At 62.1% G+C, this 13,622-nt stretch overlaps 1 protein-coding gene across 3 annotated transcripts in view; it reads right to left on the bottom strand.

Moving 5' to 3' along the window:
* Nucleotides 1–13,555, bottom strand: part of D2HGDH (D-2-hydroxyglutarate dehydrogenase) — a 37,104-nt gene extending 23,549 nt beyond the window's left edge. Inside the window, exons 1-5 of one of the 3 annotated variants that reach the window (XM_020288099.2) lie at nucleotides 13,478–13,555; nucleotides 11,015–11,351; nucleotides 9,496–9,553; nucleotides 8,950–9,089; nucleotides 8,097–8,290 (exon numbers count right to left, since the gene is read on the bottom strand). In XM_020288099.2, the coding sequence (XP_020143688.2) occupies nucleotides 8,097–8,290; nucleotides 8,950–9,089; nucleotides 9,496–9,553; nucleotides 11,015–11,342 (720 nt within the window). In that variant the 5' untranslated portion in view covers nucleotides 11,343–11,351; nucleotides 13,478–13,555. Of the gene's footprint in view, nucleotides 1–8,096; nucleotides 8,291–8,949; nucleotides 9,090–9,495; nucleotides 9,554–11,014; nucleotides 11,352–13,164; nucleotides 13,304–13,477 lie in introns of those variants that run through there. The other 2 variants (XM_020288094.2, XM_020288095.2) reach the window with 2 other exon arrangements.
* Nucleotides 13,556–13,622: the final 67 nt, after the last annotated feature.

Below are 13,622 nucleotides of genomic sequence, written 5' to 3'. Positions count from 1 at the left end.
ACACACCTGGGGTGGGGAGAGAGCACCCTGGGGTAGAGAACACACCTGGGGTGGAGAGAGAGCACCCTGGGTAGAGAACACACCTGGGGTGGAGAGAGAGCACCCTGGGGTAGAGAACACACCTGGGGTGGAGAGAGAGCACCCTGGGGTAGAGAACACACCTGGGGTGGAGAGAGAGCACCCTGGGTAGAGAACACACCTGGGGTGGAGAGAGAGCACCCTGGGGTAGACAACACACCTGGGGTGGAGAGAGAGCACCCTGGGGTAGAGAACACACCTGGGGTGGAGAGAGAGCACCCTGGGGTAGACAACACACCTGGGGTGGAGAGAGAGCACCCTGGGGTAGAGAACACACCTGGGGTGGAGAGAGAGCACCCTGGGGGTAGAGAACACACCTGGGGTGGAGAGAGAGCACCCTGGGTAGAGAACACACCTGGGGTGGAGAGAGAGCACCCTGGGGTAGACAACACACCTGGGGTGGAGAGACAGCACCCTGGGTAGAGAACACTCCTGGGGTGGAGAGAGAGCACCCTGGGGTAGAGAACACACCTGGGTGGAGAGAGAGCACCCTGGGTAGAGAACACACCTGGGGTGGAGAGAGAGCACCCTGGGGTAGAGAACACACCTGGGGTGGAGAGAGAGCACCCTGGGGGTAGAGAACACACCTGGGGTGGAGAGAGAACACCCTGGGGTAGAGAACACACCTGGGGTGGAGAGAGAGCACCCTGGGGTAGAGAACACTCCTGGGGTGGAGAGAGAGCACCCTGGGGTAGAGAACACACGTGGGGTGGAGAGAGAGCACCCTGGGGTAGAGAACACACCTGGGGTGGGGAGAGAGCACCCTGGGGTAGAGAACACACCTGGGGTGGAGAGAGAGCACCCTGGGTAGAGAACACACCTGGGGTGGAGAGAGAGCACCCTGGGGTAGAGAACACACCTGGGGTGGAGAGAGAGCACCCTGGGGTAGAGAACACACCTGGGGTGGAGAGAGAGCACCCTGGGGTAGAGAACACACCTGGGGTGGAGAGACAGCACCCTGGGGTAGAGAACACACCTGGGGTGGAGAGAGAGCACCCTGGGGTAGAGAACACAACTGGGGTGGAGAGAGAGCACCCTGGGGTAGAGAACACACCTGTGGTGCAGAGAGAGCACCCTGGGGTAGAGAAGACACCTGGGGTGGAGAGAGAGCACCCTGGGGTAGAGAACACACCTGGGGTGGAGAGAGAGCACTCTGAGGTAGAGAACACACCTGGGGTGGAGAGAGAGCACCCTGGGGTAGAGAACACACCTGGGGTAGAGAGAGAGCACCCTGGGGTAGAGAACACACCTGGGGTGGAGAGAGAGCACCCTGGGGTAGAGAACACACCTGGGGTGGAAGAGAGCACCCTGGGGGTAGAGAACACACCTGGGGTGGAGAGAGAGCACCGTGGGGTAGAGAACACACCTGGGGTGGAGAGAGAGCACCCTGGGGTAGAGAACACACCTGGGGTGGAGAGAGAGCACCCTGGGGTAGAGAACACACCTGGGGTGGAGAGAGAGCACCCTGGGGTAGAGAACACACCTGGGGTGGAGAGAGAGCACCCTGGGGTAGAGAACACACCTGGGGTGGAGAGAGAGCACCCTGGGGTAGAGAACACACCTGGGGTGGAGAGAGAGCACCCTGGGGTAGAGAACACACCTGGGGTGGAGAGAGAGCTCCCTGGGGTAGAGAACACACCTGGGGTGGAGACAGAGCACCCTGGGGTAGAGAACACACCTGGGGTGGAGAGAGAGCACCCTGGGGTAGAGAACACACCTGGGGTGGAGAGAGAGCACCCTGGGGTAGAGAACACACCTGGGGTGGAGAGAGAGCACCCTGGGGTAGAGAACACAACTGGGGTGGAGAGAGAGCACCCTGGGGTAGAGAACACTCCTGGGGTGGAGAGAGAGCACCCTGGGTAGAGAACACACCTGGGGTGGAGAGAGAGCACCCTGGGGTAGAGAACACACCTGGGGTGGAGAGAGAGCACCCTGGGGGTAGAGAACACACCTGGGGTGGAGAGAGAGCACCCTGGGGTAGAGAACACAACTGGGGTGGAGAGAGAGCACCCTGGGGTAGAGAACACACCTGGGGTGGAGAGAGAGCACCCTGGGTAGAGAACACACCTGGGGTGGAGAGAGAGCACCCTGGGGTAGAGAACACACCTGGGGTGGAGAGAGAGCACCCTGGGTAGAGAACACACCTGGGGTGGGGAGAGAGCACCCTGGGGTAGAGAACACACCTGGGGTGGAGAGAGAGCACCCTGGGTAGAGAACACACCTGGGGTGGAGAGAGAGCACCCTGGGGTAGAGAACACAACTGGGGTGGAGAGAGAGCACCCTGGGGTAGAGAACACACCTGGGGTGGAGAGAGAGCACCCTGGGTAGAGAACACACCTGGGGTGGAGAGAGAGCTCCCTGGGGTAGAGAACACACCTGGGGTGGAGAGAGAGCACCCTGGGTAGAGAACACACCTGGGGTGGAGAGAGAGCACCCTGGGGTAGAGAACACACCTGGGGTGGAGAGAGAGCACCCTGGGGTAGAGAACACACCTGGGGTGGAGAGAGAGCACCCTGGGGTAGAGAACACACCTGGGGTGGAGAGAGAGCACCCTGGGGTAGAGAACACACGTGGGGTGGAGAGAGAGCACCCTGGGGTAGAGAACACACCTGGGGTGGGGAGAGAGCACCCTGGGGTAGAGAACACACCTGGGGTGGAGAGAGAGCACCCTGGGTAGAGAACACACCTGGGGTGGAGAGAGAGCACCCTGGGGTAGAGAACACACCTGGGGTGGAGAGAGAGCACCCTGGGGTAGAGAACACACCTGGGGTGGAGAGAGAGCACCCTGGGTAGAGAACACACCTGGGGTGGAGAGAGAGCACCCTGGGGTAGACAACACACCTGGGGTGGAGAGAGAGCACCCTGGGGTAGAGAACACACCTGGGGTGGAGAGAGAGCACCCTGGGGTAGACAACACACCTGGGGTGGAGAGAGAGCACCCTGGGGTAGAGAACACACCTGGGGTGGAGAGAGAGCACCCTGGGGGTAGAGAACACACCTGGGGTGGAGAGAGAGCACCCTGGGTAGAGAACACACCTGGGGTGGAGAGAGAGCACCCTGGGGTAGACAACACACCTGGGGTGGAGAGACAGCACCCTGGGTAGAGAACACTCCTGGGGTGGAGAGAGAGCACCCTGGGGTAGAGAACACACCTGGGTGGAGAGAGAGCACCCTGGGTAGAGAACACACCTGGGGTGGAGAGAGAGCACCCTGGGGTAGAGAACACACCTGGGGTGGAGAGAGAGCACCCTGGGGGTAGAGAACACACCTGGGGTGGAGAGAGAACACCCTGGGGTAGAGAACACACCTGGGGTGGAGAGAGAGCACCCTGGGGTAGAGAACACTCCTGGGGTGGAGAGAGAGCACCCTGGGGTAGAGAACACACGTGGGGTGGAGAGAGAGCACCCTGGGGTAGAGAACACACCTGGGGTGGGGAGAGAGCACCCTGGGGTAGAGAACACACCTGGGGTGGAGAGAGAGCACCCTGGGTAGAGAACACACCTGGGGTGGAGAGAGAGCACCCTGGGGTACAGAACACAACTGGGGTGGAGAGAGAGCACCCTGGGGTAGAGAACACACCTGGGGTGGAGAGACAGCACCCTGGGTAGAGAACACTCCTGGGGTGGAGAGAGAGCACCCTGGGGTAGAGAACACACCTGGGTGGAGAGAGAGCACCCTGGGTAGAGAACACACCTGGGGTGGAGAGAGAGCACCCTGGGGTAGAGAACACACCTGGGGTGGAGAGAGAGCACCCTGGGTAGAGAACACACCTGGGGTGGAGAGAGAGCACCCTGGGGTAGAGAACACTCCTGGGGTGGAGAGAGAGCACCCTGGGGTAGAGAACACACCTGGGGTGGAGAGAGAGCACCCTGGGGTAGAGAACACAGCTGGGTGAAGAGAGAGCACCCTCGGGTAGAGAACACACCTGGGGTGGAGAGAGAGCACCCTGGGGTAGAGAACACAACTGGGGTGGAGAGAGAGCACCCTGGGTAGAGAACACACCTGGGGTGGAGAGAGAGCACCCTGGGGTAGAGAACACACCTGGGGTGGAGAGAGAGCACCCTGGGGTAGAGAACACACCTGGGGTGGAGAGAGAGCACCCCGGGTAGAGAACACACCTGGGGTGGAGAGACAGCACCCTGGGGAAGAGAACACACCTGGGGTGGAGAGAGAGCACCCTGGGGTAGAGAACACACCTCGGGTGGAGAGAGAGCACCCTGGGGTACAGAACACACCTGGGGTGGAGAGAGAGCACCCTGGAGTAGAGAACACACCTGGGGTGGAGAGAGAGCACCCTGGGGTAGAGAACACACCTCGGGTGGAGAGAGAGCACCCTGGGGTACAGAACACACCTGGGGTGGAGAGAGAGCACCCTGGGGTAGAGAACACACCTGGGGTGGAGAGAGAGCACCCTGGGGGTAGAGAACACACCTGGGGTGGAGAGAGAGCACCCCGGGTAGAGAACACACCTGGGGTGGAGAGACAGCACCCTGGGGAAGAGAACACACCTGGGGTGGAGAGAGAGCACCCTGGGGTAGAGAACACACCTCGGGTGGAGAGAGAGCACCCTGGGGTACAGAACACACCTGGGGTGGAGAGAGAGCACCCTGGGGTAGAGAACACACCTGGGGTGGAGAGAGAGCACCCTGGGGTACAGAACACACCTGGGGTGGAGAGAGAGCACCCTGGGGTAGAGAACACAACTGGGGTGGAGAGAGAGCACCCTGGGGTAGAGAAGACACCTGGGGTGGAGAGAGAGCACCCTGGGGTAGAGAACACACCTGGGGTGGAGAGAGAGCACCCTGGGGTAGAGAACACACCTGGGGTGGAGAGAGAGCACCCTGGGGGTAGAGAACACACCTGGGGTGGAGAGAGAGCACCCTGGGGTAGAGAACACACCTGGGGTGGAGAGAGAGCACCCTGGGGTAGAGAACACAACTGGGGTGGAGAGAGAGCACCCTGGGGTAGAGAACACACCTGGGGTGGAGAGAGAGCACCCTGGGGTAGAGAACACAACTGGGGTGGAGAGGCAGCACCCTGGGGTAGAGAACACACCTGGGGTGGAGAGAGAGCACCCTGGGGGTAGAGAACACACCTGGGGTGGAGAGAGAGCACCCTGGGGTAGAGAAGACAACTGGGGTGGAGAGACAGCACCCTGGGGTAGAGAAGACACCTGGGGTGGAGAGAGAGCACCCTGGGGTAGAGAACACTCCTGGGGTGGAGAGAGAGCACCCTGGGGTAGAGAACACACCTGGGGTGGAGAGAGAGCACCCTGGGGTAGAGAACACTCCTGGGGTAGAGAGAGAGCACCCTGGGGTAGAGAACACACCTGGGGTGGAAGAGAGCACCCTGGGGTAGAGAACACACCTGGGGTGGAGAGAGAGCACCCTGGGGTAGAGAACACTCCTGGGGTAGAGAGAGAGCACCCTGGGGTAGAGAACACACCTGGGGTGGAAGAGAGCACCCTGGGGTAGAGAACACACCTGGGGTGGAGAGAAAGCACCCTGGGGGTAGAGAACACACCTGGGGTGGAGAGAGAGCACCCTGGGGTAGAGAACACACCTGGGGTGGAGAGAGAGCACCCTGGGGTAGAGAACACACCTGGGGTGAAGAGAGAGCACCCTGGTGTAGAGAACACAACTGGGGTGGAGAGACAGCACCCTGGGGTAGAGAACACACCTGGGGTGGAGAGAGAGCACCCTGGGGGTAGAGAACACACCTGGGGTGGAGAGAGAGCACCCTGGAGTAGAGAACACACCTGGGGTGGAGAGAGAGCACCCTGGGGTAGAGAACACACCTGGGGTGGAGAGAGAGCACCCTGGGGTAGAGAACACACCTGGGGTGGAGAGAGAGCACCCTGGGGTAGAGAACACACCTGGGGTGGAGAGAGAACACCCTGGGGTAGAGAACACACCTGGGGTGGAGAGAGAGCACCCTGGGGTAGAGAACACTCCTGGGGTGGAGAGAGAGCACCCTGGGGTAGAGAACACACCTGGGGTGGAGAGAGAGCACCCTGGGGGTAGAGAACACACCTGGGGTGGAGAGAGAGCACCCTGGGGTAGAGAACACACCTGGGGTGGAGAGAGAGCACCCTGGGGTAGAGAACACAACTGGGGTGGAGAGAGAGCACCCTGGGGTAGAGAACACACCTGGGGTGGAGAGAGAGCACCCTGGGGTAGAGAACACACCTGGGGTGGAGAGAGAACACCCTGGGGTAGAGAACACACCTGGGGTGGAGAGAGAGCACCCTGGGGGTAGAGAACACACCTGGGGTGGAGAGAGAGCACCCTGGGGAAGAGAACACACCTGGGGTGGAGAGAGAGCACCCTGGGGTAGAGAACACTCCTGGGGTGGAGAGAGAGCACCCTGGGGGTAGAGAACACACCTGGGGTGGAAGAGAGCACCCTGGGATAGAGAACACACCTGGGGTGGAGAGAGAGCACCCTGGGTAGAGAACACACCTGGGGTGGAGAGAGAGCACCCTGGGGTAGAGAACACACCTGGGGTGGAGAGAGAGCACCCTGGGTAGAGAACACACCTGGGGTGGAGAGAGAGCACCCTGGGGTAGAGAACACACCTGGGGTGGAGAGAGAACACCCTGGGGTAGAGAACACACCTGGGGTGGAGAGAGAGCACCCTGGGGTAGAGAACACACCTGGGGTGGAGAGAGAGCACCCTCGGGTAGAGAACACACCTGGGGTGGAGAGAGAGCACCCTGGGGTAGAGAACACACCTGGGGTGGAGAGAGAACACCCTGGGGTAGAGAACACACCTGGGGTGGAGAGAGAGCACCCTGGGGGTAGAGAACACACCTGGGGTGGAGGGAGAGCACCCTGGGGTAGAGAACACACCTGGGGTGGAGAGAGAACACCCTGGGGTAGAGAACACACCTGGGGTGGAGAGAGAACACCCTGGGGTAGAGAACACACCTGGGGTGGAGAGAGAGCACCCTGGGGGTAGAGAACACACCTGGGGTGGAGAGACAGCACCCTGGAGTAGAGAACACACCTGGGGTGGAGAGAGAGCACCCTGGGGTAGAGAACACACCTGGGGTAGAGAGAGAGCACCCTGGGGGTAGAGAACACACCTGGGGTAGAGAGAGAGCACCCTGGGGTAGAGAACACACCTGGGGTGGAGAGAGAGCACCCTGGGGTAGAGAACACACCTGGGGTAGAGAGAGAGCACCCTGGGGTAGAGAACACACCTGGGGTGGAGAGAGAGCACCCTGGGGGTAGAGAACACACCTGGGGTAGAGAGAGAGCACCCTGGGGTAGAGAACACACCTGGGGTGGAGAGAGAGCACCCTGGGGTAGAGAACACACCTGGGGTAGAGAGAGAGCACCCTGGGGTAGAGAACACTCCTGGGGTGGAGAGACAGCACCCTGTGGTGGATTGAGGACAGAGACCCGTGGACCCGGGGTGCCCCCTGGCTCCGGAGCCTGCCTGAGCGCTGCCCACTGCACTCTGTGCTGAGGTGCTGAGGCTGCTTGCTAAGGGAGCATGGGAGGTGCAGCGAACCAGGCAGCGGCTGCCAGAAAACAAAGCTGCGGAGAGCTGCGGTGCATCAGATGGCAGCGGAGCAGGGCTTGGGGCTTGCTCCGCCCACGGGCAAGGGGACAGAGGCTCTGCCCTTCTGAAGACGGGGAGACTCGCACCAGGCTGCTGAGGGTTCTGGGACATGGACTCGAGGCTCTGAGAAGCAGGTGAGGATGTCACTGCACAGAGTGCACCTCGGGGTCCCTTCCTTGCACTCACTCCTGGAAGCCTGGCCCTGGGGGGACGGTGGTGCTGTGTGACAAGAGGCAGGGGGTGTCCCGCCAGGCCCACAGCGGAGCCTCCCTGAGCCGCCTCTGCTGCGATGAGAACCAACATGGCCTACATCCTGCGTGGGGTCCCTACCCTCCAAGGTGGCCTCGCGCACCCTCACCGCCACCTGGGGCCGGAGAGAGCAGCCCCCGGGCTGCAGCCAGGGCGCCCCCACGGTGGGGTCTGCACCCCGAGTGGTGGCCGCGGCTCACCACTTCCAGGCCCAGGACGTTGCCATGCAGAGAGCCGTATCGAAGGAACCTCAGCCCGCCGGCGTTGGTCGCCACGTTTCCCCCAATGTGGCAGCTGCCCTTGGCGCCCAAGTCCAGCGGCATGATGAAGTCGCGCTCCTCCACGAGCCGGCTCAGCTCCTCCAGCACGCACCCCGCCTGGCACACCAGCGTCCCTGCAGGCACAGCCGGAGCACAGCGCTCACCGGGCGGGCCCCCTGGCAAGCCCCCCAGTGGGACGTCAGCCTCAGAGCCTGGGCCGAGGAGAAGAGGCGAGAGGTGTGGCCTGCCCACCTCCCCAGAATAAAAACATCTGGACCTGGAGTCACCTCGGTGATGACAGTGACAAGGGAGAAAAAACGCAGGCTGTGGAAGGAGCAGAGAGAGACTGCTGCAACGTGGTGACTCTCCCCAGATCCTGCCCTGGAACACCGGGCCACGTCTGGGGCTGGGGTGCTGCTGGCATCTCGTGGGTAGGGGCCAGGATGCGGCTTAGCACCCGGCAGCACCCAGGTGCTCAGGGGAGGCCCTGCCCCGGGGAGAACTGATGCCGCGCGCCCACCCCATGTGGACACGGGAGCCCCTCACGCGTGTCGCCTATGGAGCCCACGTCTCCAGGGAGGGCTGGGGTCGGAGGGCACCGGAGCGAGCCACAGGCCAGGTCACCTAAGTGGCCGCGTGGCAGACACACCCGGAGCGCAGGCGCCATGGGGCTGGGCCGGCTCCGTCCCGGCCCTGGACACCGCACCCCGGCAGCCCCGGCAGCCAACGAGGAAGGAAACCCCGCCGGCACCCACAGGGACAAGGGGCCGCCCCGCTGGGAGAAGAGGCTCACCGGACACATCGTCGAAGCTGACGACCTGGTTCATGAGGGCAGTGGATAGCACGATCTCGTCGAAGACGGGGACGCTGCCCCCCACCATGCCGGTGTTCCCGCCCTGGGGGTTCACAGCCAGGTTCCTCTCGTGGCAGTGCCTGGGCCGGGCACAGGAAGGCGTCAGGGCCCTGTCCCCACGCCTGGCCGCCAGCCCCGCTTCCCCTCCTCGGCTTCCCCACCACCTTGCCCCCGCCCGCCCGCGTGAGGGGCTCTGGGGACGGCCGATGTCGGCTGTTCCGAGGTCCTTCTGCCACGCGCTGCTCAGAGCATCCGGCTCCTGCCCCCACGCCCCAGCACCCCTGCATCCCGGGATCCCCCAGACGGTGGCCAGAACCACCGTGGTGCCTCCCCCACAAGGCGCGGCCCTGCAAAGACCGGAAGGGAGGAGGACTCGTGGGGAGGGTCTGCGGAAACGGGCTCCTGTCTGAGCCACCACGCACTGCCCAAGCCTCGTGAGAGACAGGGAAGCAGGGCAGGGTGGGAGGCACGGCCCGGCCACCTCACCTGAGAACGTGGGACACCTCCTCTGAAGTCCTGGGCCTCAGCAGCACCTTGCTGCAGCCTGCCACGGAGAGAGCCCGAGTCAGATGCCCCGCGCAGGGAGGCGACTCAGACTGGAATCGCCCGGAAGGGCCCTTGCCGGGAAGAACGCTCTCTAGGGCACTTCCTCTTGCTCAGCCAGGCGGCTGCACAGCCACGGTTGTCCGTGAGCCGAGCCCAACCGGCGCAAGAGCAGACTGCGAACCACAGGCCTACGTAACACGCTGCTGGGCGTGGCGAGCCGGGCCATGGGGCGGCTGTGGGCCGTGGCGGTCCACAGACCCGCTGGCGTGGAGGCCGCGTCACCCACTCGTCCCACCAGGGTGAAGGTGGCCGGGTCCCGGGACGCCGGCTTCTCCATGGCAAGTTACCTCGGTTCCCTTTATGGCTAACAAGTGTCCCCTGGGGACACGGAGACTGAATATCTCAGAATATTTAATTTAACTCTGTGAATACCTCCTCAGAATTCACACACCAATTTTAGCATCTGCTGGTGGCCTGCCTGAATCAGTTATCACAGGGCAGCCAAACGGCGACTTCTCTAAATCCAGCCACCAGCCTTCTTTCATTTCTTAGCTGATGTTCGGCCGTAGAAAAGGCGTTTGCTGCGCTGATGATTTGCTTAGTCAGCTACTTACTTGCTCATCCGGGCCGGCTCCCGGGTTCTCGTTTCATCCACCCGGTAAGACCCTCTGCTGCCATGACGAACCTGATGCCCAGACGTGGGTGCCGGAGAACTCTGGGCTGGTCAGCCGGTGGCTGACCGCCGCCCCTACACGCTAAGTTTCCTTCCTCCTCCCGACCTCTCTGAGAGGGTCTGGCGGGAAATGGCGGCAGAGGCTGCAGGAACGCCAAGAAGGAAGCCCTCTGTGGGGCTCCAAGAACCAAGCTGTCACTCTTTCGACTGTGAGCGCCACTTCTTATCTGCCTTTCATCAGACAGAAGGTTTTCGTGGAGGGTCGTCTGGGCCTTTATTTATCTGACTTTAGGCCGGGCGGTGGCTCACGCCTGTAATCCCAGCACTCTGGGAGGCCGAGGCGGGAGGACTGCTTGAGCTCAGGAGTTCGAGACCAGCCTGAGCAAGAGCGAGACCCCGTCTCTACTAAAAATAGAAAAAATTAGCCAGTCAACTAAAAATGAAACAAACAAACAAAAATTAGTCGGGCATGGTGGCGCATGCCTGTAGTCCCAGCTACTCAAGAGGCTGAGGCAGGAGGATCTCTTGAGCCCAGGAGTCTGAGGTTGCTGTGAGCTAGGGTGACACCATGGCACTCTAGCCTGGGCAACAAAGCGAGACTCTGTCTCAAAACAAAAGAACACTGTAAAGTCACCACCACCGAATAGCTTTCTTCAAAGGCATGAAAAGGCATGGGGAGCAGTAAACTCTATGCCCCGCTCGGTGTTTCTGTCTTCCATGCCCCATGCACAGCTATGTCTCAAGCCCACCCTCCTGGGAGTGCGGCGAGAACAGACCCTGACTCACCTCGGACTGTCCTCAGCCAGTCCACGTTGTGAGCCTCCAGCTCCGCTGGGTCTGTGCTGACCCTACCGGGCATGATGTGCTCAAAGGTGGCCAAGTCCTGCTCAGACACAGTGGAGAACGGAAGCCGCTGCACGGGGTAGCGCTCCTGGGTCAGCATCACCTCCGGGGGCCGGGAGGACATCGAGGGGCAGCCTCTGCGGGCCCCCCAAGAGCTGCCTGGCCATCTTCTCTGCTGCACCCCGGCTCTGAGAGCACACGCTGTCTGCGCCCATCCTGGAGAGGCCCAGAAGAGCCACCACGGCCACCGGGGCACCCGATGGGGCACCATGGCTCTTGCCTGAAACACAAGTGAACTGCAGGTTTGGGGTACGACGGAGCAGTGAGGGCGCCACAGCCCAGGCAGAGAACCGCGGGTAGCCGAGCAGGTTTGGGGTACGAGAGAGCAGTGAGGGCGCCACAGCCCAGGCAGAGAACCGCGGGTAGCCAAGCAGGTTTGGGGTACAACGGAGCAGTGAGGGCGCCACAGCCCAGGCAGAGAACCGCGGGTAGCCGAGCAGGTTTGGGGTACGACGGAGCAGTGAGGGCGCCACAGCCCAGGCAGAGAACCGCGGGTAGCCAAGTGCGGCACCCGCAGGCCAGCCACCCAGGGCCCAGAAGCACCCCAGGGCCCCCACGGCTGGAAGGCGCAGGGGACAGGCACCAGGAGGGCTCTGTTCCTGACCCCAGTGCGGCTGTCCTGCACATTCCCCTTGTGAGAAGTCATTCAATGGTCCACCTGTGGGTGGTGCATTCTCTCCTGGGAGTTGTTTTTTTTTTTTTAGATGAAGTCTCACTCTGTAGCCTGGGCTAGAGTGCCATGGCGTCAGCTTAGCTCACAGCAACCTGCAACTCCTGGGTTCAAGAGATCCTCCTGCCTCAGCCTCCTGAGTAGCTGGGACTACAGGCACGCACCACCATGCCCAGCTAATTTTTTTTCTATTTTTAGTTGTTAGGCTAATATTCTTTCTATTTTTAGTAGAGACCCAGTCTCACTCTTGCTCAGGCTGATCTCGAACTCCAGAGCTCAAGGAATCCTCCCACCTCAGCCTCCCAGAGTGCTAGGATTACAGGAGTGAACCACTGAGCCCGGCCTGGGAGTTGTTTTTTTTTTTTTTTGGTTTTTTTTGAGACAGAATCTCACTTTGTTGCCCAGGCTAGAGTGAGTGCCGTGGCGTCAGCCTAGCTCACAGCAACCTCAATCTCCTGGGCTCAGGCAATCCTGCTGCTGCCTCAGCCTCCCAAGTAGCTGGGACTACAGGCATGCGCCACCATGCCCAACTAATTTTTTCTGTATATATTAGTTGGCCAATTAATTTCTTTCTATTTATAGTAGAGACGGGGTCTTGCTCTTGCTCAGGCTGGTTTTGAACTTCTGACCTCAAGCAATCCGCCCACCTCGGCCTCCCAGAGAGCTGGGATTACAGGCATGAGCAACCTCCCCGCCAGGGAGTTGTATTTTAATAACAGGCCCTCCTCCTTCAGAACAAAGCTGGGGTATGAGGCTCCAGAACAGCAGCCCCCAACCTTTCTGGCACCAGGGACCAGTTCATGGAAGAATTTTCCACGGAGGGGGCGGAGCTGTTTTCCTAACAAGCCATAGACCGCCCAGGATTGGCGACCAGCACTAAAAGGAAAGGGAAGGATGTCACTAAATTGTGCACTAAAAAATGGTTAAAATGGTAAAATTTCATGTTTTATGCATATTTTACCACAAGTTTGAAAAACGCCTGCAGAATCAAAAAAGGGAAAGAAGGGGAGGGGAGGGAAACTTCTCGGACCACGCTCCAGGGTTCCACGGGGTTCCGCACCCACCGCTGCGGAGGGGCAGGGCAGGGTGACAAGAGGGAGCCGGCCTCTGGGTGCGGTGCGGGCCTGGAGCGGGCGGGGCAGGGGTAGGGGCGGCCGCCCACACCGGACAGGGCCGGCTGGCCTCGAGGGGCCGTCGCGGGACAGGGTGGACCCGCGCAACCACCGCGCGGGGCAGGGGCCCACCCAAGCGGCCCCCGGCTGGGCCCGGGCACCCGGCGGGTGAGCACGGCCGCCACCCGCGTCGCCGCGCCTAGGACCCGCGTTCCCGCAGCCCCCGCGCCGGGCCGGCCGCGCGCACGCACCCGCAACCTCGTCCCTGTCCCGCCAGCCGCGCGCACGTACCCGCAACTGTGACCCCGTCCCGACGGCCGCGCGCACGCACTAGCAACCGTGACCCCGTCCTGCCGGCCGCGCGCACGCACCCGCAACCTCGTCCCTGTCCCGCCAGCCGCGCGCACGTACCCGCAACTGTGACCCCGTCCCGACGGCCGCGCGCACGCACTAGCAACCGTGACCCCGTCCTGCCGGCCGCGCGCACGCACCCGCAACCCCAGTCCTGCCGGCCGCGCGCACGCACCTGCAACAGGATCCCCCTCCCGCCAACCGCGCACGTACCCGCAACTGTAAGCCCCGTCGCGACGGCCGCGCACACGCACCCGCCGCTTCGTCCCCGTCCCGCAGGCCGCGCAGAATAGAGGGGCGGGGCGACCCTGCGCCTGCGCACTTGCACGACCTCCGCCGGCACGCTGGTCCCGCCCAA

Source organism: Microcebus murinus, chromosome 8, assembly GCF_040939455.1.
Source record: "Microcebus murinus isolate Inina chromosome 8, M.murinus_Inina_mat1.0, whole genome shotgun sequence".
Lineage (NCBI taxonomy): Eukaryota > Metazoa > Chordata > Mammalia > Primates > Cheirogaleidae > Microcebus > Microcebus murinus.
The sequence above is the reverse complement of the archived record's forward strand: the minus strand, read 5'-3'. Positions and strand labels throughout refer to the sequence as shown.